Below are 23,160 nucleotides of genomic sequence, written 5' to 3' on the forward strand. Positions count from 1 at the left end.
GCTTTTCCCGCAGCATCACCCTAGGAGCCACCTTGGGCACTGCAACCAGGTTCAGACTGGCAGGAGTCTGACTGCCCACATGGAGCACCAACTCATCTCCCCATCAAAGTGATACCTATTTACCTACTTGCATAGAATATGCTTTTGAACTGTTAGGTGGACAGAAGCTGAGATGAGTGACAGGAACTCACCCCGCCAAATAGTGTTAGGACTCGAACCACTGGAGCAGAGATCATATCCAGCATCATTAAGCCACCCCACCTCATATGGATTACTTGACCGAACACCAATATTACACTGACACAGATGCAGAAATAAGTTAATATGCATAGCACGCAACCCCTCCCAAAAAAACCCTTCAAGCCCCAAATAAGTACAGCTATGGTCAAAGTTTCAAACAAAGCCAACAGTAATGTGCTTATTCATATGGTGCTCTACTTTGTTTATTTGTAGTCTGTACCATTCAGATAAATTGCTTGTGGGGCACAATTGTTATATTCAAGTGGTAATGCTTGTGGGGCACAGTTGTTAAATTCATGGATGCTTAGATTCAAAACAGTGAAAGATTTTTCAAGAGGTGTCAGTAGTCATGAAACCTAACAAGCCAGACTACATATACATCATTCTCCAGAACTGATTGCAGAAAGCACATTTGGAAACCAGAGCCTTTTTACTTTTCATCCAGGCACGTTTCTAGCTTTGTTACAATGCAGCATACTCATTAAGCACTTTAGTTAAATTTGGGATGACAAAAAAAAAAAAGAAGAAGAAGAAGAACGTTTTCAAAAAGAACAGCACTAATTCTTGATGTAGCTAAATGAGACAAAAGGCCATATACAGTACTTTCCTGATAGGTGTTTCTGTTCTATTTCATCCTGTAGTAGATAATTTTCTGCCAGTTAATATCCATTGAGCTAATCAGTTCAACAAATACTTATGAATACAAGTCCTATTTCTTGCCAATCAAATGAAAATGAAGACATGGGAACCAATGCTTTCATTCTTTCCAGATTGGTTTAGGTGAGATGTATCTAAAATATGTAGATTCCAATATAAAAATGGCCAGGATAATAGTAAATGAACTTTTCCCATAAACATATACTATAATGAAGGAAGCGAGTCATGATTGTCTCCTCTCTTTTATTTCAGTTAAGAATAAAACCATTGAGAAAGAAGATACAGCAAGAAAATAAGATTCCAGAAAGTAAATTATCAAATCACAATTCCAGTCTAAATGAAAAGAAAAACCTCTTAATGGTACATGTTCCTAGGAAGGTGTTTTAACATAATGTTTATAGTAGAATGTTATTATAGTGAACTCATCTGTCCAAAGGCATTATTAGATCAAATTATCCAATGTCAGTATACCATGTTGCAATATTCTATATGCAAATCATACAGGACCATACCAATTAGACAGTTGGTAGCAATTCATTTTAGTTTATTTATGTTATTGTCAAGGAAGAAGAGGCAGAGCCTGGGGGTGGAGTCAAGAGGAGACTCAGCCTAAAAATTGTTATGTGTCCACAAATGCTCCAAATCCAATCCTCTTTGAATTTCAATGACTCCTATCTAGTGCCAATTTAGTTGACTAGATTCTTGTGTATAAAGGTAAAGTTCCCACACACATACCTGCTAGTCGTTTTCCACTTTAGAGGCAGTGCTCATCTCCATTTCTAAGCCAAAGAGCCAGCACTGTCGAAGACATCTCTGTGGTCATGTGGCTGGCATGTCTCAATGCCGAAGGCGCAAGGAGCGCTGTTACCTTCCCACCAACGTGGTCCCTATTTTTCTACTTGTATTTTTATGTGCTTTCGAACTGCTAGGTTGGCAGAAGCTGGGACAAGTAATGGGAGCTCACCCAGTTAGGCAGCGCTAGCGATTTGAACTGCTGAACTGCCGACCTTCTGATCAACAAGCTCAGCGTCTTAGCCACTGCGCCACCACATCCCTTCTTATGTATAGACTTGAGCAATAAATCTTCTAAACTGGAACTTAACATATGGTCCTGATTCTTTGCACCTAACGGTTACCATCATACTTGTCTGTGTCTTGTTCAATACATAAGCATGTAGCTTGTACTTTCCAATGTATGAAATTGCCTTTAGTCTGCATGTGAAGTGCTCTGCATATAATTTCAATAAAAACCTATTTGATGCTGCCTAACTTTAGAGAAAACTTCAGCCTGGCAAGGAAAAGAATTGTTCATGCCAATTCTTAAGAACATTTTTTTTGGTCATTTAATGACTCCATAATCCCTTGTGGGGTGGAGTCTGGGAACTGAATGGAGCTGAGTGTTTACTGGCTGGATGCCCTTCCTGTCGCCAATGTGGAGTTCGCAGCAGATATATTCTCATTGTGCCCAGAGAGAGAAATATCTGCCTCTACCTAGGATCGAACTCACTGCCTCATGATTGTGAGACGAGAGCTCTACCTCTAAACCACTGCACCACCCTCTGATTTTTAAGAACATGATATACAAAAGTCCAAGGCAAAGAATGTAAAACTCACAAATAGCTTTTATATTGGCTTTGAACCTGTAACACCCAAATAGTAGATAACCCTCCAACAGCTCTAGCAACACATTAAATTTGATCCAGGATTGTGTGCTTGCTCTTTATCTCTAAACCCACTGCCAGGCAGATTTGAATAATACTGTATTGGAATACCCATATATTTCTGAAAAGAACTAACCGTGCCCCAATTCCGTCTGAGCGTAGGTGCCGATTATCTGGAAGCGGGAGGCCAGGGGCAGCCACTTCTTTTTCTGAGCATCTGTGCATTGGCTCTCTAAGGTGGGCACAAACATGGTGAGGTGCATGTCAATGGGTGCAGTGTATTTGCCCATGCATGTTCTAGGGGAGAGAGAGATGGCAGATCAGGTCACATCCATTATTCCAAGGGCCAAGGACCTTTGCTCAATTGTAAATAGGCATGTAGGCAGATGTTGTTTCTTTTAATTCTTTCAGTTTCGGTGATATTAGAAATGATGCTAAGAAAGCATCACATCCATGTAGTTTTCTGGATACCACCTTAGCCCTCTTCCCAACCTAATCTACCGCCCTGAGATTTCTTGACAAACTTTTATCCAAGTCCTGATCAGAATTCCTTAAAACAGTATTTAAGCTTTTTTCTATTACTCCCAGTAAGCTAAACCTATGGATCGCCATAATATTTAAATACTTGCAATGACCTCAATTATACACAAAACAAAGCCATTAACCACAGTTGACCCACATAGTGGGTCAAAATAAAGTGTATGCTGCAACTTGATGCAGCCATTGTTATGATAATTTCAACTAAGTTTTGTCAACTGAGTATTGCTGAGAGTAAGAAAGAAGAAGAATGTTTAAGTAATTACGAATACAGATAAGTCATGTAGCTACACCTCATTGTGTGCCAATTATGGGCATCCTCTTGATTAAGGGGCAGAATATATTCATTGGTACTAATTTTCCCCTGAGGTTAGTTTCTGGAATTTCAAAACAACATTGGCTTTACATAAATAAATAGGTTTCTCCAGGCCTTGATGAATCAGAAAAGGGAGACGCCCCAAAACAGATAAATGAGAACTGAGAATCCTTGGTGAGTAGGGAAAACTGGGCAGGAGGGCAAGGTTGCCCATAGTGGGGGAATGGGCACAATTCAACAGGTTGTTGTAGATTCCATATATCGCGATAAATAGCAGCCATGAAACCATTGCTCTATGTTGTATAATAAAGTTTGGGTAGCTTGGTTTGTTCAGGAGTTACAGTTGTGTAAGTGGTTTCTAAATCCTTGGTGAAAGAGGTATGGAATCCATGATTAAGGTGTCAAATTAAATTCTGGATTTAATCAGAATTTAATCAGATAAACATTATATTCAAGTGGTGGGCGGAAAGTATATCAACCATGTTTTTAACAGCTCCAATACATATGCACATGCATGCATGTACATGTTTAGAGAGGTGTTTATACTTATGACCTAAAAAAATAGGAGTGCCAACTTGGATATCTTCCATAATAACAGCTAACTCAATGCAAATCCCATAGTGTTCAAGCTATTCCCCAATTTAAAAAAAAAACAATTTGGTGCAAATCTATTATGTTTAACCTCCCTGAGGAATGAGAAAAAGTTTCCACTATATTTTTCAAGATTACTGTTTTCCTGTTTATTACATATATGGAAATTATATTCAATCCATCTTGATTAGAATGGTTGGGACTTGCATCATCTTTTGTACCTTTGATGAGAGTAAGAAATAGATAAAGGGGAACATTCTTTAGATATTGGCCTTGTGTCTGTTTCTCACCTGGCCTACTATGTGTTTAAGAGCCAGGAAATATCCTATTTCTCTCTTTCTTGCCTTTCTCTCTCTTCAAGATATAGCTTAATTAGAAGTGAGGCTTTCCTATTTGATATATTTCTTGATAAATTGTAATGAATGTTAATTAGCATTTGTTGATTATAGGGCTAAGCTGTATTAAGATGCATCCAAGGCCATTTTGAGTACAGGTAGTCCTCGACTTTGAACAGTTCATTTAGTGACCGTTCAAATTTATAACACAAACGGCACTGAAAAAAGTGACTTATGACCATTTTGCACACTTATAACCATTGCAGAATCCCCAAGGTCCTGTAATCAAAATTCAGACAATTGGCAACTGACTCATATTTATGACGGTTGTGGTGTCTTGGGGGGTCATCTGATTGCCTTTTGCAACCTTCTGACAAGGAAAATCAATGGGGAAGCCAAATGTGTTACTAACTTAAAAACTGCAGTGATTCACTTAACAACTTTGGCAAGAAAGATCATAAAAATGGGGCAGAATTCACTTAACAACTGTCTCACTTGGCAACAGAAATTTTGGGCTCAATTGTGGTTATAAGTCAAGGATTACCTGTACTTTTTGGAATGGGTTGTATTACTACTTAATCAGTTTTCTTGTAGTGCTCCGCATATGCTCCAAAGCACATCCTTTAACAAGAACTCTGGTTAAATTCAAATATCTAACAAGAGTATTACCGTAGAGTGTGAGTACTTTCCAACAGTTGCAAGAGCAAATGGGATTAAGAACAGCACTGCATGACATCAAATTCACATTTGACAATTGGACTAGTTATCAGAATAATTAACAGCATTTCAATTATTCTGCTGAGCACCTCCTGACATTCAGTACTGATGATTTTCTGAAAGGAATCAAGAGCTCTTGCAGGCAATTAAAACCACCCTCACAATATTGTAAAACTGGGGAACCTTTCTTTCCATCTGCTGTTTCTTTAAATCTTTCTAAGATGAATTTTCATTTCAAGAAAGGGTGTTCATGCACACATAAGTTTGTTATGAATAGACTTCTTTATTTTCTTGCTTATTCTGATTGAACACTGCTGTCTTAGATTTTTTAAATCAAGTCACCCACTCAGTTACTGTGCTTTGTAAAAAAACCAGCATAGTAGGTTAGCTCTATGGGAACAACTGGAAGATCTTGTGATGCAATACACGCAAAAATCTCCTTGGTTTTTGCCTTTTTTTGCCTTTATAACGAAATGAAGTTTGCAAAGTCATTTAGCAGCCAACCACTTTATCTTGGTGTGAAAGGGCACAGGTACATAACCTTCTGAGAAGCTCTTGGCTCATTTCCTAAAGCAGTGGAGCTTAACAGATGACCTAGCCACACAAACTTTGTACAGAGTTTTAAAAACTAGATCTGCTCTATATTGTGCTGCAACACTGGAGCCATCTGATTGCAATTCTCTTAATAGAGCTTCGGATCACAAAACCTGTTAGACTAGCTATACACACCATCACATTGTGTGTGTGTGTGTGAGTGTGTGAGTGTATACGTGGTACTTATAGGACAATGTTTCTCAATCTCATCAGCTTTAAAATGTATGAGCTTCTGCACAAAAGCTGGGGAATTCTGAGGGTTGAAACCCATCTTAATTCTCGGAGTTGAAGCCCATCTTAAAGATGTTGAGGTCGAGTACTTTTATAGGAAGAATCACTTGATTTTACTTAAAGAGTTTTCCTTAAAAACACAGTAATTTCCACTTTGCTGGATCTAATCAAATTTGCGGTTGCCAACAGTACATGAGCAGATCCAGTGCCAGAAGGACCCACAGTCACTTTCTGACATTCTGTTCTTTCCTATCGGTATTTGTTATTAAGGCACGCCACTGTAAAATATGTAACAAACTATCAATGTAAAGTAACACTCGTACTCCTGGGACACAGGACAATTAACAGCTAAATGGCAAATAATCCCTTAAAAAAATAAATTATTTTAAGTTTCACTATAAGACAGGAGTGTCAAACTCACAGCGTTACATTGTTGTCGTGTGACATATCATGACTTTCCCCCCCTTTGCTAAAATGGATGGGTGTGGCCAGCATGTGACACATCTGGCCTGTGGGCTGCGAGTTTGACACCCCTGCTATAAGATAAAAATACAGAAAAAAAAAAAATTCGAAAACTACAGAAAGAAGTGCAAAGAGAGAGAAAAAAGTGGTGACTTCCTACTTTTTTCAATGCAGTAAATACAAAATAGGTCTTTTGCTTTGCATTTCATATTTGAAGCCGTTTCTACAATAATAAAATTATTCTAATCCTCAAAACCTAAATCCGGAGCCTCTACCACAAATTTTCAGGGACATACCCTGCATGAAAAAATAGCAACAAAATTTGCCTATTCAGTAAGGTTTTTCTTTACCCAAGAAAAGATAATGGGGTAAGTATTCATATTTCACTTATCTTGATTTATTTTCAATGCGAGCCTGTTTATTACACCATTTTTACCCATAAACAACAAAAGGAATAGTATTTCACTCCTTCCACTAATTAGCTTCAAGCTTACACTTAGAAAACTGTAGGAGAATGTAGAGTAAACCTAAATGTGAAATTAAGAAATGGAACGGTAGCAAGCTAAAAGAATTGAGCTTGCTAAATGCCAGACACAGATTTGCTGCCATAAAAAAAAAAGAAAAAAAGACTGTTGTGCCAGCAACAGAATTTGCTCAATAGACAAGATAAACAGAACGCTTCTTTGTCTGGCGCATTTCCCATTTTTCTATGTATAAGTTCACAAGGCAGCTTTGGAACATAACAGTACCACTAATTCTATTAAAGTCAATTAATGATTAAAAGCTGATTGAAAGAAATATGGTTTTGTTACTTTTCTTTAAACCAGGAAAGTTGGAGCCAAACACACTGCCCTACCTACAGCAACATTCATTAACCAGTAGGCAATTTACAGTCAGTGCAGATCTTTCAGGGCAGGAATCATATGATCCCTGTGCTTTGCACTGATCAGCAACCTCACATTTTATGAGAACCCTTATGGGCCCAAAATGGAACAATTTAATTCTTTGGAACAGTACTACCTGCTACAAGGATCAGTGATTGCTGCTTTAAATCAAAAGAACTGTTGCTTTTGGAAACTGTAGGTTGTTGCATCAAAGAACTGAGTTATGATTGTAATGCAACATAACAGCAAATCTATCCTTTTAAAAAAGTTTATAAACAGAAGAAAATCCAATATGCTGCCCAACTTTCCATCCTTGTTATAAATGGAAGCAAGCTCTCACCACAGAAACCAACCTTAAAGTTGTTCCCCCCCACCGACAATAAATGTGGGCATGGGACCCACCTTTAGGTCAGTGTGCATTATGTGTACACAAGCATTAGTCAGGGTGAGCATAACAAAAAAAGGCAACACAAAATAAAAAAATGACATTAGTAATAGTATTAAAAATTACCAATGAAATTGTTTGCAAAATAAGGCACCTCTTTTGTAAATTTAATTTACCCCTCATCTGCACATACTGCTTCCCTTTCTTGAATGTATATAAACAAAAGAGAGTATAAGGAAATATGGAATCAGCATACATAAAATTTGCAGTAAACTCAGCTAAAGTACAGGTAGTCCTCAACTTACAACCATTCACTTAATGACCGTTTGAAATTGCAAGGGCACTGAAAAAAGTGACTTATGACCATTTTCACACTTACAATTGTTGCAGCATCCCCCATAGTCATGTGATCAAAATTTGGATGCTTGGCAATTGGTTCATATTAATGACAGTTGCAGTGTCCTGGGGTCACATGATCATCTGTTGTGACTTTCTGACAAGCAAAGTCAATGGGGAAGCCAGATTTTCACTTAACAACCGTTAAATTAACTGTACTAATTCACTTAGCAACCGTGGCGAGAAAGGTCATAAAATGGGGCAAAACTCACTTAACAATTGTCTTGCTTAGCAACAGAAATTTTGGGCTTGATTGTGGTAATAATTCAAGGACTACCTGTAAATTAGTCCCAGAAAAATACACATTGACTACTATTATCTGGGGATAGATCTGTTCAGCCCAGTCAATGTTGTGTAAACTATACAGGTAATCCCCAATTTATAGTCATTAATGGGACCAAATTTTCCATTCCTACGCAAGGTGCTTAAGTGAGTCACATCCAATTTTACGATCTTTTTTGCCACAATTGTTAAGTGAATCATTGCAGTTCATGGGTGGGTTCTACTTACCTTTACTACCGGTTCGCATCGCGCCCACATTGCGTCCTGCGCAGATCACCTATGATGACATCCGGGTCAATGGGCGGAGCCTCCCACCAGTTTTACTACCGGTTCTTGTGAACCAGTCCGAACCATGGGCAACCCACCACTGCTGCAGTTATTAAGTGAATCATATGGTTGGTAAGCATATCTGGCTTCCCCCATTGACTTTGCATGTTAGAAATCAGCTGGGAAGATCACAAATGGTGATCACATCACCCTGGGCCACTGCCACATTTGCAAATACATGCCAGTTTGCCAAGCACCCAAAGTTTGATCACGTGACTGTAGGGATACTATGACAGTCATAAGTGAGAAGACTAATTAAATAAAGTCTCATTAAATAAAGTCACTTTCCTTTTGTTCCTTTCTGTATGAGGGATGAACATCTGCAACAAACCCAGTACAAGCACTTCAAAGAAGAATTAAGTCATCCCACAAGCTGGGAAATGGATCCCCCTCCTTCCATGTCATGCTAGCATTCAAAGGCATTCCTGCTTCTGGTAGTGATGCTTGCTGTCACTTGCTTTAAGTAGCAAAACTTTATTTGCAATGGCATTTTCTGGTATATACAGTAGTGGCCAAAATTGTGGAAATCTTTGGGGAAAGTGTATTTTTGAGATTTGATGGCTAATAGCACCACTTTTTTTTTTTTTTTTTTTTTGAGTTTCAAGATAATCATATTCCACTGCTGGAATGGCCTGAAAATAGCCCAGACCTTAACCCAATTGAAAATCTATGGAGCCGACTAAAGAAACTTGCTAGTCAGAAGCAACCAAGCAATAAAGCCCAGTTAATAGAAGCAATCATTCAATCTTGGTTTCACATTATAACAGCTGCAGAACCAAAAGACTTGGTTCACTCCATGGGAAGATGTAAGGCCGTAATTCATGCTAAAGGTTACCCAACTAAATATTAACTGACGTGATAATTTTTGTATATCTCATTTTTTCTACGTGTTTCACTTTTCTTCTTTATACTGTAACTGCTATTCTAATAGCAAATCCTTCATAAAGGTTATTGCATTACATTCTTGATTAAATTATCTTTCCATTGATATATAATTTTATGGTATTATTCAAAAAAATAAAAAGTGGTGTTATTAGCTAGTTTTAGAAAATACACTTTTCTCAAAAGGTTGCCACACTTTTCCCAAAAGGTTGCCACAATTTTGGGCACTACTATACATAACAGAGCTTCGTGCCCCAAATTTACAGAGGGAAACCCCATCATCTGCCTATCCAGTACATAGTACATATAGTAACTGCACTATATATACTATATCCAGTACATATAGTAAGACTGCTGCAATGTCAAGGAAAGAAGTGCTCCACCCACTAATGCATGTTTATCCTTGAACATGACTGAATGCAGTGCAATGACCTTTTCCAAACAATTATTAAACCAAAGGCTCAAAGACCAGCAATTAGGGTTTAAGTTCAGAACTGGATGAATAATCTCGAACATTATCTCTGCCATCAAGTTCATTCTACTGGTTACTTCTATTGGCTCTCTACCAGAGAGGAATGGAAAATCAAGGAGCTTAAAGTAGCAAGACTATTTCAACATTGGAAGTTTTCTGTGGCGCGATGTAAAGGGTAGAAAAACAAAAGTGATAGAGGAGAAAACAAACTAGAGAACTGTTGTTAATGTGAATGTATCATGTCCTTAGCTGACATTAAGTACTTTAAAAGAAAGCAACATTATCTTGCTTGGTTAAAAAGTAACAATGTTCCTAGCCTTCATGAATGCTACAGTTCATATATCTAGTTTCCACTGCTACAATAAAAGGAACTGAGGTTGCATAGGCTTTCCAGAAAACTATGTTTAGGGAAACTTTGCTAATTGAAGACTTCAAATGAGTATATTTAAAAGTCCCATGTAGGGGTCTTTTGAAATTAAGCATGACCATCCCTTAAATTTATAGGACAAATCTTATGCTTTTTAATGTACCCAATAATGAGCACAAGTACCTTTTAAACCAGTAGATCTCATCAGGGTCTGCAATCCCATATTCTCTTAATTTCATCACCATAAGAGCACTCTTTTTGATAGCTACTTCATAGCGTTCGCTGCGGGAGAGGAAATTTACATCTTCATGCCTGAAGCTCGGATCATTTGTAATAATAGCTTCTATGGGAAGAAGAGATATTCATTGTTTTCTTCAAAAAGGTGTAAGACCATATCCTGCTAAATAAGAGCATGTTTCTTATTTAAACAAGTCTGCTAGAAATACATTTAATATTTTTAGATGCAGCTGTCATTCTGGTAACCGCTTTTATAATTTAATGTAGATCATAATCAACATAAAGCTGTATTCACAAAATCTAGATAAGTACAACCAGTACAAATGATTTACTTTCCTATCTTTGGGAAAAATGAAGATTGGCAAAGGGGTGGATGGGGTGGAAGTTTAATTTAATTTAATTTTAATTTAATTAATTCAATTTATATGCCGCCCCTCTCCGAAGACTCAGGGCGGCTCACAATACATTTTAAAAAATCATTATAAAAAAAACATTTAAAAATTTAAAACATTAAAAACTCATTCACACCATTCATGGCCGGATCTCGCCAGATCACAAGAGCGAGTCTATGCTCTTCTTATTTGGCGAGGATTTCAAACATGTCATCATTTCTCACATTACATGGTTAGATGATACAGGTCAATTAATTGAATACAAGAAAGGAAAGTTTGACAGCCGGATGGGACAACTGCTTTATTCTTAAAAGCCATCTCTTCTCATAGCACCTTTCAGCTGTGGAATTCCCTGTCTCTTAGGTCTCCTATTTTAAATGGTAAGACAATAAGGTATTGTCTGGAAGATTTATGGTTGAAATCTGACATCACCCACCGCAAGCGTGAAGCCTATAGCCAGCAACATCTACTTGGTGACCCAGTTAGATTAATCCTTTAAGGCACTAGATAGGCATCAAAGTAAATTAGGTTTTAGGCATACCAAACACATCTTGTGTAACTTGACAGAAACATTTTTTGGGGGGAGGGGAGGCTACCTGGGTGGGAATGCCTCTTTTCTAAAATGCACCCTGAGACACCGCTTGCGAGCATCGTCCAAAAATTTGGGGGTGGGGGGTGGGGGGGAGGGAGAGAAGGCGTCCCCATTGAAAGCGGTGCTTGTCCAGATGCAAACGTGCACTTTTAATGGGTTAAAAACGCCGGTAAAGTTCTGGAAGGGCAACGATCCGCCTTTGCAGCCACCGCCTCTGTTTGGGCTGCGGGGCTTTCTCTGCATCCCATCCCATCTCCCGCCCGCTCTCACCGATCTCCTTGCGGCGCAAAGTCCGCTCGGCGCCCCCGTCCAAGAGGTAAGTCAGCAGCTCCGTCTTGAAAGAAGCCGCCTCTCGCTCCTTCTGCAGATCCGCGTTCATCTTCGCGGCCGGGGAATCCTCTGCTGACCAGCCCGAGAAACAACCGCCAGCCGACTCCACTCGGCAAAAGCTTCCGGACCAGGCGAAATGTAGCCTTAGCCCCGCCCCGCCCCGCCCCGTGACGACTCGGAGGCCCAATAGGAAGCCGCTGAGCACCCGCGTGACACCGCGGAGGCGTTTCCTCTTGCAAAGGCGGAGCTTCCAGTAGGGAGGCGTCCCTTCGAGCTGGGAGGGTTTTTTTTTTTTCCTTTTCATTGCTAGGAGGAAACGGGGAGGTGGGGAGGAGAGAATCCAATGGTTTTATGCAAATGCTTAATTTGCACCGTCGACGTTTCATTTCGTAGAGGTATGCACCGGGCGCCCTTGTGAAACCACTGGTTCCTGGAATGGCATCCTGTTTTCAGTCCAGGTATCTGTTTGCGTACAGTCCGAGCTGTTCAAGGGTTGCCACCCGAAAGTTTCGCTTTGCCCGTGCATCACGGTTTTTTAAAAATTAAAATTAATTAATTAACTAATTTGTTTGTTTGTTTTGTCAAGAACGTATTTGGTAATAAGTAGAAGCATGGATTGGATACAGAAAATAGATACAAATAGAAGAAACCTTAGGACAGGGAGGGTAGGCACCCTGGTGCTCTTATGCACGCCCCCCCCCCCTTACAGACGTTATATAATCTGCCTGGTTATTGACCGAAAAAATACCTGTTTGTAACTTTCCAGAGTGTAAACAAAAGATTCACTGGAGGGATCTAAAGTTAAAACTTCCCCGCCGCCTGGTATGCGTTTATTTATTTATTTTATTTGTATCCTGCCTTTGTTAGTTTTACAAATAACTCAAGGAGCTGAACATATCTAACACACCTTCCTCCTCCTCCTCCTGTTTTCCCCACAGCAACAACCCTGTGAGATGAGTTGGGCTGAGAGACACTGACTGACCCAAAGTCACCCAGCTGGCTTTCATGGTTAAGGCTGGGCTTGAACCAGTGGTGGGTTTCAAAATTTTTTACTACCGGTTCTGTGGATGTGTCTTGGTGGGCGTGTTGTGTCTTGGTGGACGTGTCTTGATGGGTGTGGCAGGGGAAGGTTACTGCAAAATCCCCATTTCCTCCCAATTAGCTGGGATTTGGGAGGCAGAGAATAGATGGGGGTGGGGCCAGTCAGAATTTTTACTACCGGTTCTCCGAACTACTCAAAATTTCCGCTACCGGTTCTCCAGAACTGGTCACCACCTCTGGCTTGAACTCTTGATCTCTTGCTTTCTAGCCTGGTGCCTTAACTATTAGAACAATGGTTTTTAAAGTTAAGAGTACTGTTAGGTTTCAGACTGACTGTTATTTGAATTTATGGCAGATCCAGCAGGATTCTCTTTTCTTAGCCAGCCAGACTTGGAAAGGGAACAGGGAAAAAAGAAAAGTCCAGGGGAAAGAAAACTGGGAATCAGAGAAAAGCAAAAATAATGGAGTCCAGTAGCTTCAGAAAAGTAACAGAAAGTCCATAATGGTTGATTAGGGTTATTAAATTATAGTTTCTGATTAAACTTATGTTTTAGTAAGGACGATACTCTAAAAAGCTGCTTAGTTTTATAGCAGGATAAATATTCAGAGCAGAAAAATATTTGAGATATCTGAAAATAGAAAGTTCTTTAATCTTGTTTGACAACAGGATCTGCTTTTTGCAAGCCATTCTACACAATGCTTCCAGATGCTGGAACATATCACTTTCCTTGGGAAATAAACTCTACTTCACTACCGGAAGGGAAAGCCGTGAGAACATATGGCAGGTAAGTGTACGTCTATTTTTCTTTAATTTGGTCAATACAGTATCTGCTTATTTTCTCTTTAATTGCAACATCTGTTTGTGCTTTCTGTAATTACTATTGGAGACAATGTCACTGGTCTGATTTCCTGCCGTCATTGGGAAACGGCTGTTTTGTTTTTCCTTTCACTTATTAGATAACTTGTGCTTGAGAGTCCAAATCAAAGATGATCAGATATCCAGCAGTGTCAAGCTAGGGCCAGTAAGATGGCACCCAAAGATTAGCTGCTGAGAGAACACCTGAGGCAGCACCAGATGTGGGAGGAAGATCAAGCAGAAGAAGTGCTATGGCAAGACATGATTCTCCATGGGATGTACCATCGACAGATAGCTGAGGTAGCAGATGTTGGGAAATCCTACCAGTGGCTGAAAAAGGCTGGACTAAAAGACTGCACTGAGGCACTGACCGTAGCAGCACAAGAACAAGCACTAAGCAACAGCTCCATGGAAGCAGAGGTCTACCACACTAGACAGGATCCAAGGTCCAGGCTATGCAGGGGTAACAGAGATAGTCCAACAAATGGCAGGGTATAAGATGCAGGCAGGAGCAGCATACACTGAACAGCACAACAGCATACGCTAAATGGCACCACCAAGTAGCTGGCACTGCATACAGGAACATCTGTACAAAATATGGGTCAGACCCTCCTAGGTCTAGATGGGAGATCCCACAAAAGAATAAGAAAGCTAAGATCCTGTAGGAAGAAATCTCCTCCTGGGTTCTGCTCCAAGTGGGGAAAAAGACACTGGAAACATGGAGACTGCTTGGAAAGATGGTTTAATGGTGGACAGGATCACATGGCTTGAGTTCCTGAACAGAAAAGGGCAGATACAGTAAATCCTCGGGTTTTTATGCCCTCTCTGGCTTTGCATTTCCTGGGGCCCTGAAACAGTATCCTGATTGGTTGTCAGACTCCCAGGAGGTGGGGGTCTTAGCTAGCCTTGCTGGCTGATGGTCACATGTGCTTCCCAGGTCACATGCTTCCCAGGTCACATGTGGTGAGTTTCTGCTGCTATTGTGTAGAGGGCTAATCCTATCTTTGTTGGATCTTTGGCAATTCCTACTATGGCTCTGCCTGAAGGAGGTAGATCATTCTTAAGAAGAATAGACTGGCCCAGGCCTTAATGGCCCATTGACAAAGGGTGGGGGCAGGAAGATGGAAGCTGCTTCAAAACATACTTATCCATTTCTCATCCAGGGAAATATAATATTCTGCCTTTTTCATATTTCCTAAAATATTTCACTCTTCCACAAAAGGGGTGGGTGCTAACCTCCTACAATCCTATGGGACTTCCATATCCAGCCCACAGGTGGGCTTCACATAATCTAACAACCGGTTCCCCCCCAGCACTGAAAATGTGAGTGTGTGTGCACCCTCGCTTTGCTCATGCGCATGGTCTTCTGCACATGTGCTTTGCTCATGCGTGCGCTTGCACACATGCACGTGGCTTAAAACACACAGCTAAATAGGACGGCATCGCGCCAGGGCGGATGGCGACCCAAGGTCACAACTACCGGTTCACCCAAACCGGTACGAACCAGCTGAATCCCACCCCTGATCCAGACAGACAGGCAGTACTGGCCAATCAACCAGACATTGTGGTAATAGAGGAAGGACCAGAAGACGGCAGTGGTGATAGACATAGAAGTGCCAGGAAGAAGGAGTTTGAGAAACTGGAGAAGTGCCAGGGAGAACTGAAACATAAAGCTATCCCAGTGGTAGTAGGAATACTCAGGATTGTGACTCTTGAGGAGTGGCTCCAACAGATCCCAGGAATGGTATCAGAGCTGTCCAGAAAAGTGTAGTGCTAGGAAAAGGTGAGAAGAACCCTCAAACTCCCAGACTTCTCTGGGAGAAGTAGAGGACCTGAGATTGAGGAAGACACAGACCACTCATAAGGGTAAGAAGAGAATTTTTATACAGGTAGTCCTCAACTTATGACCACAATTGAGCCCAAATTGAGAAATTTGTTAAGTGAGTTTGCTCCATTTTGTGACTTCTCTCGTCACATTTGTTAAGTGAATCACTGCAGTTCTTAAATTAGTAGCCTGGTCGTTAAGTGACTCTGGTTTCCCCATTGACTTTGCTTGTTAGAAGGTCACAAAAAGAGATCAAAGGACCTGGGACACTGCAACCATTGTCATAAATGTGAGCCAGTTGCTAAGCATCCAAATGTAAATCACATGACATGGGGATGCTGCAAAGGTCATAAGTGTGAAAAATGGTCATAAGTCACTTTTTTCAGTGCTGTTGTAACTTTGAACAGTCACTAAATGAACTTTATAAGTCAAGGACTATTTGTATTTTGAAGTGTGTGTGTGTGCGTGTGCATGCACTCGTATGTATGCCTTTGTATTGTTGGGCTAATATTGTGGCATCAATATATTAGGTGTTGATAAATTAAAAGAAATTAGATGATCTCATTTTCAACAATTATCAATAGTTGACTTCCTTTTTTGACTAGAGATTAAAGAAGATTTGGTTCTAAAGAAAAGAAATAAAGACCATTTAAGAGAAGGGCATTCTTTGTAATGGCCAAAATATTAAACCAGTGTTTTCCTTAATATAGGATTAAGGAACTATACTCAGCTGGGTTTGTATTTTGCATTGGACTATAATGTGGCATGATTCAATTGTATTTAGCATACGGTATGGATTTAGCTTTGAGATTTACTTCTAACCAATGTTATTGGACCATGGCACACTATGTTCCATGGTTTGCAAAGAGTTGGACACGATTTGGCAACTGAACAACAACTAAAGATGTTATTGCATTTAGACTTACTTTGAAAGCATTCCCTTTCAAATTTAGACCAATAACTTGCCTTCAGTTTAGACCAGGGGTGTCAAACTCAAGGCCCGTGCACTGGATCCGGCCAGTGGGCTGCTTAGTTCTGGCCTGTGGGGCCAGCCTGGAAATATCAAAGGACCGGCCTGCGGTGCCTCTGCCGGCCGAAAACGGGCCGGCACACAGCCCATTTTTGGCCTTCAAGGCCTCCTGCAGCATTCTGCCAGCCAAAAACGGGCTGCGGGGGAAGGGGGGCTCGCACAATGTAATGAGTGGTTATATGGTAAGATATATGATCTACCTTTTGAATGGTATCACCAAACCTTAGCATTTACTATATTCCCTAAAGAAATTCATTATTCTTCGTTACTCCAGTGAGTTGTGTTGACGGCAGCCAATACGCTCAAAACCCTCAAGAAAGGCTGAGTTAGAAGGACTAACTGAAGCCATAAGGAGGTGTTTTTTTTTAAGTAAACATTAATTTACTACAGTAATGCCTTACCACTCTCCCCATGTAGTTTTATTACTTCTCTTAAGGAAAGGAATCTGAGAGTATTTTATAGTTGAACAATATTTGAGGGTGAAATGTAGCAGTTACTATCCCAAACACAAAATCCTCTTTGGAATTTTTAAAAGATTAGTTAGAAAATCCAGGTAAGCATTCCCTTCATCTTCACCTGAAAATATCTCAAAACAGCTCTGTGAGTCAAAGGGCAATGAGTGTATGCTATAACTCAAAAATAATGGGAATCCCTGACTTACAACCATTTGTTTAGTGTCTGTTCACACCCACCATAGCCACACCCACCCCCAGCCACGCCCCACCACTACTCCCAGCCCTCCGAGGTCAAACACAACCCCTGATGCAGCTCTCAATTAAATCAAGTTTGACATCCCTGGTTTAGACCAACAAGTAGATTTTAAACTATTTTTTCTGAATATTATGTATATTGTTTTACATATTCTATTTCTGTCATACATTGTTTGACTGTTATGTCTGTCTAATTAAAATAAAACATGGCTAAAACATATTTTTAGCCACTGTATTATTTGATATGAATTAATATTTCTACCCCTACCCCATGATATAAACATATTATTAGTATTATTAGTATTCTAGAAATGAATGTGTGTATCTTAACTATTAACAACATCTGAATTTTTCTTTCTTTCAGGCTTCACTCTTATGATATGGCCATTTCCCAAGCCATCTTAACAGCTCAGCATGCATCTGATCAGCACTGTATTCCAGTTTGCACAAAGTTCGTAGAACCCTTTCAGGCCCAGCTTGGGTCTTTGTATATTGTCCTGGGGGAAACGGAATTCAAGGATGGTAAGGATATCTATGATTTTTAATTCTATGGGACCAAAAAGTCTCCCAATAAATATGAACAAGTAGAACCATTCTTAAGGACTCGGCAAAAAAATAAGCCAATTCATACTTAAGGGTAGCTTAACGTAAATGCTACTATCATTCATACTTAAGGGTAGCTAAACATAAATGCTACTATCATAGGTGCTTTATAATAGAGAAAAAAGATGCAGATTGTACGTCTGTCATTCTAGGCAGTAGCTCTATCCCAGCCGGAGGCCATGTTGGAATAATCCCGGAATTACTAGGCTTCTGAATTAAGTCACTAAGTCTTACTTGGGTTGAATTGGAGCCTGTTTCTCCCCATCCAGGCCTTGGAAGTCTCTGAACATGAGATCCAGACTTCCACTATATTGCTGTTTGGGCCGGTATATAATTGGGTACCTATCAGCTGTATTTGAACAAAGATCTTTTAAACATATTTTACTGTGTTTTACTAATCTAGGTGAAATTTTAATATATATTGCTAGTTCATGTATGATGGACTATCCATACACTAAATATTGTAAATAAATAAACTGGGTATCATAGCTGTACTGATAATATCTCACCCTGAACCAACAAGGTGGCTTCGTGCATAGGTTAAACATGTTTATTCTGGGGTAAGCATTGAGATTGAGGACCTCCCATCCTGGAGTGCCCAAGGGCTGGACGTCTTCTTCATAACTACCAATTACAATCCCTTGTTTAGGAAGGAGTAAAACTACGATAGTACAATGCCCTCCATTCCCAAAATTTGCAGGTAATCCAGAATAATAACTGTAGTTGACCATATTGAAAGCTGCTATGTATTCTGGCAAGACAGTTGCATTTCCTTCATTCATGTCCCAGCGCAGGTCATCCATGAGAGTGACCAGTATGATTTTCGTCTTGTGTCCAGGCTTAAATATCATTCTGGCTTTTTCTTAAATGAAAAATGGTATGTGTAGGCAAGAAAAGAACCATTACTGCAACAGTTAAATGTCAGAGTTCCTACTAGAACTTCTTTTCTTTATTCACAAAGGGGTGGTGGTAGGGGAATGATTGAGGTAGGGGTAGATAGCTACCTTGGAAAGCTCAGGAGAATTTTGAAAGATTAGGCTAAACAAATCTTGGGCTTCATCATACTATCATATCAAGTTGATTCTTTTTTAATCCCAGAAACATGAGCAGCAAAGATTTCAATATTTTTCTGTGGAATTTGGAATGCTGCAATAGCACTAAATACTTCAGAGGGGAATTTTGAGTAACAGAGTTCTGCTTCTGAGGCCCCAGGGGCAAGGCATTTCTTCATATGTTAATGGTTGAGTAGCAGAGTTCTCCTCCTGAGCCTCAGGGGCAGGGCACATTTTCATAAATTGTGGAAGCGCATTCATGACTTTCAACTCAAACAGATTATAGCTGCCAAGTATTTCATGCATTGATCTGCTGGTGAGATGTTGATGTGGAAATTCCCCTTTCTTCCTGGAGAATTATCTCAAGTGTTTGATTACTTTTAACAGTGCCACTCAGTAGACAAAGCACCTGAATTTTTTCTTTATTTCTCCTACTTGCTTCTTTCTGTTCTGACTGGGATTTGAGAATTTTACTTCTTTTGTAGACCTGTTTTTGAAAACTTAGGTGGGAGAATTGGGGAAATGTGGGAGAAAAAATGTGGGGAAGGTTAAAATATCTTGCCTGTCCTGTAAAGGACTTCTTCCATGCCACTTGCTTTTTTGAAATAATAATTTTATTAAATCACGATAATAAAAAACTAATAAAACCAAAAGAGGAGAAAAAATGGAAAGAAAAAGAAAAGAAAGAAAAAATAAGAATAAAGAAAAAGAAAAGAAAAATATGCAAAGGGTTTCCACAAAAAGCATAAACAAATTTAGAAGTTTACTACCTCTTAAAATATAGCAAATTATCTCTCCTTCCCATATCTACAAATAAATCCTTAAAGCCTTGTCATTTCAATGTAGATGTCAGCAAAAGTCCATTAATACAGAGATATCACATCTATTTGATCTTGATCAGATATACTAATTTTATATTCTTTCCTTCTACATATATCAATCTTGATCTGTAATCCCTTCAAATAGTGCCCTAGAACAGGGGTCCCCAACTCCTGGTCCGTGGATCGGCACCAATGCTTGGCATGGCAGAAATGGGGCCACGCAAATAAGCAACCACCCTTCTCCTGGATGCAGGCAGCATGCAAAACCATGGCCCCTCCTGTCCACGGAAAAACCTCTCCCTAATGCCCAAAAGATTGGGGGCCACTGTCCTAGAACTTGATTTCTTTTTTTCTTTGTCTTTTTCACAACAAATTCTTCAAAGGTTTAATAAGTCTCTTTTGTAAATCCAATATAAGGAAACTATCCAAGTCACTCTCCTGAATTGTTATTTGTATAGCCCTTTAATTATTAAGACATCAGCCAATTTCTTTTACATGTCCAGTGTAACATCGTGTTCCATTTCATTCTTGTTGGTTGCCACTTGTAAAATCCAGTTTTAAATCAGTCTCAGTCTTGTCAGATACAACTTCCTTTTCAATAATATATTTAAAACACAATCTATCTATTTAGGCAGACTCTGATAAAATTAACTTGTGGGCCTGTCGTTCATTTATATCCTTCAGTATGTCTTGCAGTCCACTCCAGAGGAGCAAATGTCTTGAGCACTTGTGGATGAAAAGTCACTGCTTTCCAGATTTCTCGTGATACTGAATGTCTACTCAAATATTAAATCAGAAATATCCTTTAGGAGTATAAAACTGGTTTATTGTAGCTTAGAACAGGTAGTACAGGCATATTTGTCATTTCCAGTTCTTCTTGTGTACACTGTTTGTTCTAGTTGGGTGAGGCTTTCCACTTTATGCACACTGTTGGTTAAGTTTCTTCTGTGAATATTTGCTTGGATGCAGAAAGAATTGCATATATTCCTTTGAATATAGATTCCCAAAGAGGATAAGAGAACAGAGAAAACATAAAATGACTGATGTATATACCATAGATTTAGATTTCATTGAATCTACACTCCACTTTAAAATTTTATTCCTCATTAATTCTGTTTGTGCACTCTGGAATTCTCTGTTACCTGCATTTTATAAAGTAGCAATTGTTAGGCCCCCTCTGAAGACCTGTCTCTTCATCTAGGTCTTGTACATATGAATTTTCTCTCCCACCATCTTTTTTAGAACCACCTATTGCTTTCAATTTATTGGGTCTAATTGCATATTTTTCATTTTATAAACCATTTAGAGATGGTATTTTAGAAAAAGCTGTATAAAATATATATTACAAAATAAAGTGCTATATATATTGAAGTAACAAAGAGTGGAATTGCCACATTGTATGATTTGGGTGAACATTTTGTTTTAATTGCATTATTAACTATGAAATTGTTTTAAAGATCCTTTAATTCAAATGGTGATTTATTTATTCATTTTTTTTTATTGCAGGTGAGATTATTATAAAGGCTCGTGTATTTACATGTGTAGAAGGAATAAATCTTCAGTTATTGGAAAAAGCCATAGAGGAACAGAGAAAATATTTCCAAGAGAGAAGGAAAGATCATGAAGGAAGCATATGTTAATGCTACGCTTCAGCCAGGATTTATTTTCGAACACAAAATTTGCTGTTCTTTATATGATCACTCATCTCTTGCCTTTACTCCTGGTGTTGTTGTGGATTATATTGCTTTGTGAATACTTATTTAAAATTGGTTTGATACAATGCGTTAGATTCAAACTGATCTTTGTATTAGATTGTGAATCTTATACATAATTTTGTTTAGAAACCCATATAAACGATAGAGCATGCAAAGGGCTAATAGAAATCTTTATTTTGGAAGATGATTTTTGGAAATCATAGAAGCTTGATCCTTAAGTTGTTTGGAAGCAAAGAAGTTTCTTAATATGCTAAAGAAACGAACGGTTGGTGGCTGGCTAGGGGCATGGCTTTTCATTCTAATTTTATTGATAGAAAAAAGTGTTTTCACTGGCTTGGAATGCCCCCATTTCCCTTTATACAACTTCCTTGTTTTCCTGACAGTTGTTGAACACCTTAATCTTCCATTTCAGAATATATCAGAATTGTGAAAATAATTCAGCTTTTAAATTGAGCCTGAAATAAAACTGGTTCTGGAATAATAATAATGCTGGTTCTGGAAGAAAATAAAAGGAACTTTTCCTTTATTTTTCAATTTGTATTATAGAATCCTACTAAGATCTGTCTTGTTGCATGTATTTATATTTATGTGACACTGTAGATGTGATCATTAGGCTTTAGGTAGCTTGTATCAATGTGCTAATGGCATCCATCTTAATAATTTTCGTCAGAACCATCATAAAACTCTATGTGTTTGCAGCTAGAAAAAGAAGTTGAATACTATCCAATTTGTTGACTAGATGTGGTTCCTGGACCTTGGAATCAGTGATATGGGTCCTTTATATGAGCTGGGCATTGATCATGAGAGAGCAGACTCATGGTATGAAGGGTCTTATCTTGTTTCTATCTTACAGAGCCCTACAGGGTTATTGAATATCCCCAGCTACAGCTGATTTTCCAATTATGTTTATCTCTGGACAGAGGTAATTTGTCCATAATAACTCATGGTCTAATTAACTCCAAAGTAGAATTTTAAATGTGTGCTTTATGAAGCTGCCCTTAAGAATGGCTAGGGAACTGGCTTGATAAGACCGTATAATATCAGATTTGTTAAAAGCAGCACTGTTTGCCTCTTGGCTAAATACAAAAGCCCCAAATGTCTCACTATCTAGTTACTTATCACATAGGATGGTTAAAAGAATTATTACTCAACATCTACATCTGATTTTTAGTAATAGTTGAAATGCATAGTTTCTTAAACAACATTTAAGAAATTAACAGATGCCTGTTAGTATCTGGACTGCACCAAGGCTTTTTCCTATTTATTTTTTATCTTAAAGTTGAAGTGTGTATGCTTACCTTTCTGTTTATTAGTTTGATGTAATTAAATAAAGTATGAAAAAGTTATAACTTTAACTAGTGCTGCTTATGTTGAATGGGTCATCTGTTGAGATTTGCCATTGTGGGATATAAAAACAGTTGATATATATAGTCTGAAGTTTGTTTGTTGAAATCATTCATATACTGAAATTTAGCACAAACTGTTTCCTTGCCTGAAAGACCACCTACAATTTCAAAAACGATCTTGACTTGGAGGGATATGCTTGCTTTTCCTAGCTGGAAAAATATTATTCAAAATAATATTTTTTTTCTCCAGACTGAAAAAAAAAAACTGTTAGGG

The 23,160-nt window shown here is 38.9% G+C and overlaps 2 protein-coding genes across 5 annotated transcripts in view; one reads left to right on the forward strand and one right to left on the reverse strand.

Annotated features, from left to right (window-relative positions):
* Positions 1-12,080, reverse strand: part of ACOX1 (acyl-CoA oxidase 1) — a 34,188-nt gene extending 22,108 nt beyond the window's left edge. Inside the window, exons 1-3 of one of the 3 annotated variants that reach the window (XM_034408614.3) lie at positions 11,828-12,058; positions 10,520-10,679; positions 2,695-2,855 (exon numbers count right to left, since the gene is read on the reverse strand). In XM_034408614.3, coding sequence (XP_034264505.1) covers positions 2,695-2,855; positions 10,520-10,679; positions 11,828-11,936 — 430 coding nt within the window. In that variant the 5' untranslated portion in view covers positions 11,937-12,058. Of the gene's footprint in view, positions 1-2,694; positions 2,856-10,519; positions 10,680-11,827 lie in introns of all 3 variants that reach the window. The other 2 variants (XM_087887195.1, XM_034408613.3) reach the window with 2 other exon arrangements.
* Positions 12,081-12,098: 18 nt separating this feature from the next.
* On the forward strand, positions 12,099-22,895 carry TEN1 (TEN1 subunit of CST complex). 2 transcript variants are annotated; one of them, XM_060688671.2, is made up of 6 exons: positions 12,190-12,345; positions 12,654-12,709; positions 12,826-12,919; positions 13,596-13,713; positions 17,714-17,871; positions 21,332-22,895. In XM_060688671.2, exons 4-6 carry the CDS (start codon positions 13,625-13,627, stop codon positions 21,463-21,465), a joined length of 381 nt encoding a protein of 126 aa, XP_060544654.1. In that variant the 5' UTR covers positions 12,190-12,345; positions 12,654-12,709; positions 12,826-12,919; positions 13,596-13,624; the 3' UTR covers positions 21,466-22,895. The 2 variants fall into 2 exon arrangements, with proteins under 2 accessions (XP_034264508.1, XP_060544654.1); XM_034408617.3 differs by lacking the exon at positions 12,654-12,709 and having other exon boundaries at positions 12,099-12,345.
* The last annotated feature ends 265 nt before the right edge of the window (positions 22,896-23,160 follow it).

This window comes from Pantherophis guttatus, chromosome 2 (assembly GCF_059756535.1).
Source record: "Pantherophis guttatus breed Tessera chromosome 2, ASM5975653v1, whole genome shotgun sequence".
Taxonomy (NCBI): Eukaryota; Metazoa; Chordata; class Lepidosauria; order Squamata; family Colubridae; genus Pantherophis; species Pantherophis guttatus.

What these genes read in the sequence shown, in the direction of transcription:
- TEN1 (XM_034408617.3), top strand. Translation starts at nt 13,625, where the DNA reads ATGCTTCCAGATGCTGGAACATATCACTTTCCTTGGGAAATAAACTCT. An exon ending in GCCGTGAGAACATATGGCAG is followed by an intron (nt 13,714 to 17,713) that starts GTAAGTGTACGT and finishes TCTTTCTTTCAG; the next exon opens with GCTTCACTCTTATGATATGG. An exon ending in GGAAACGGAATTCAAGGATG is followed by an intron (nt 17,872 to 21,331) that starts GTAAGGATATCT and finishes TTTTTATTGCAG; the next exon opens with GTGAGATTATTATAAAGGCT.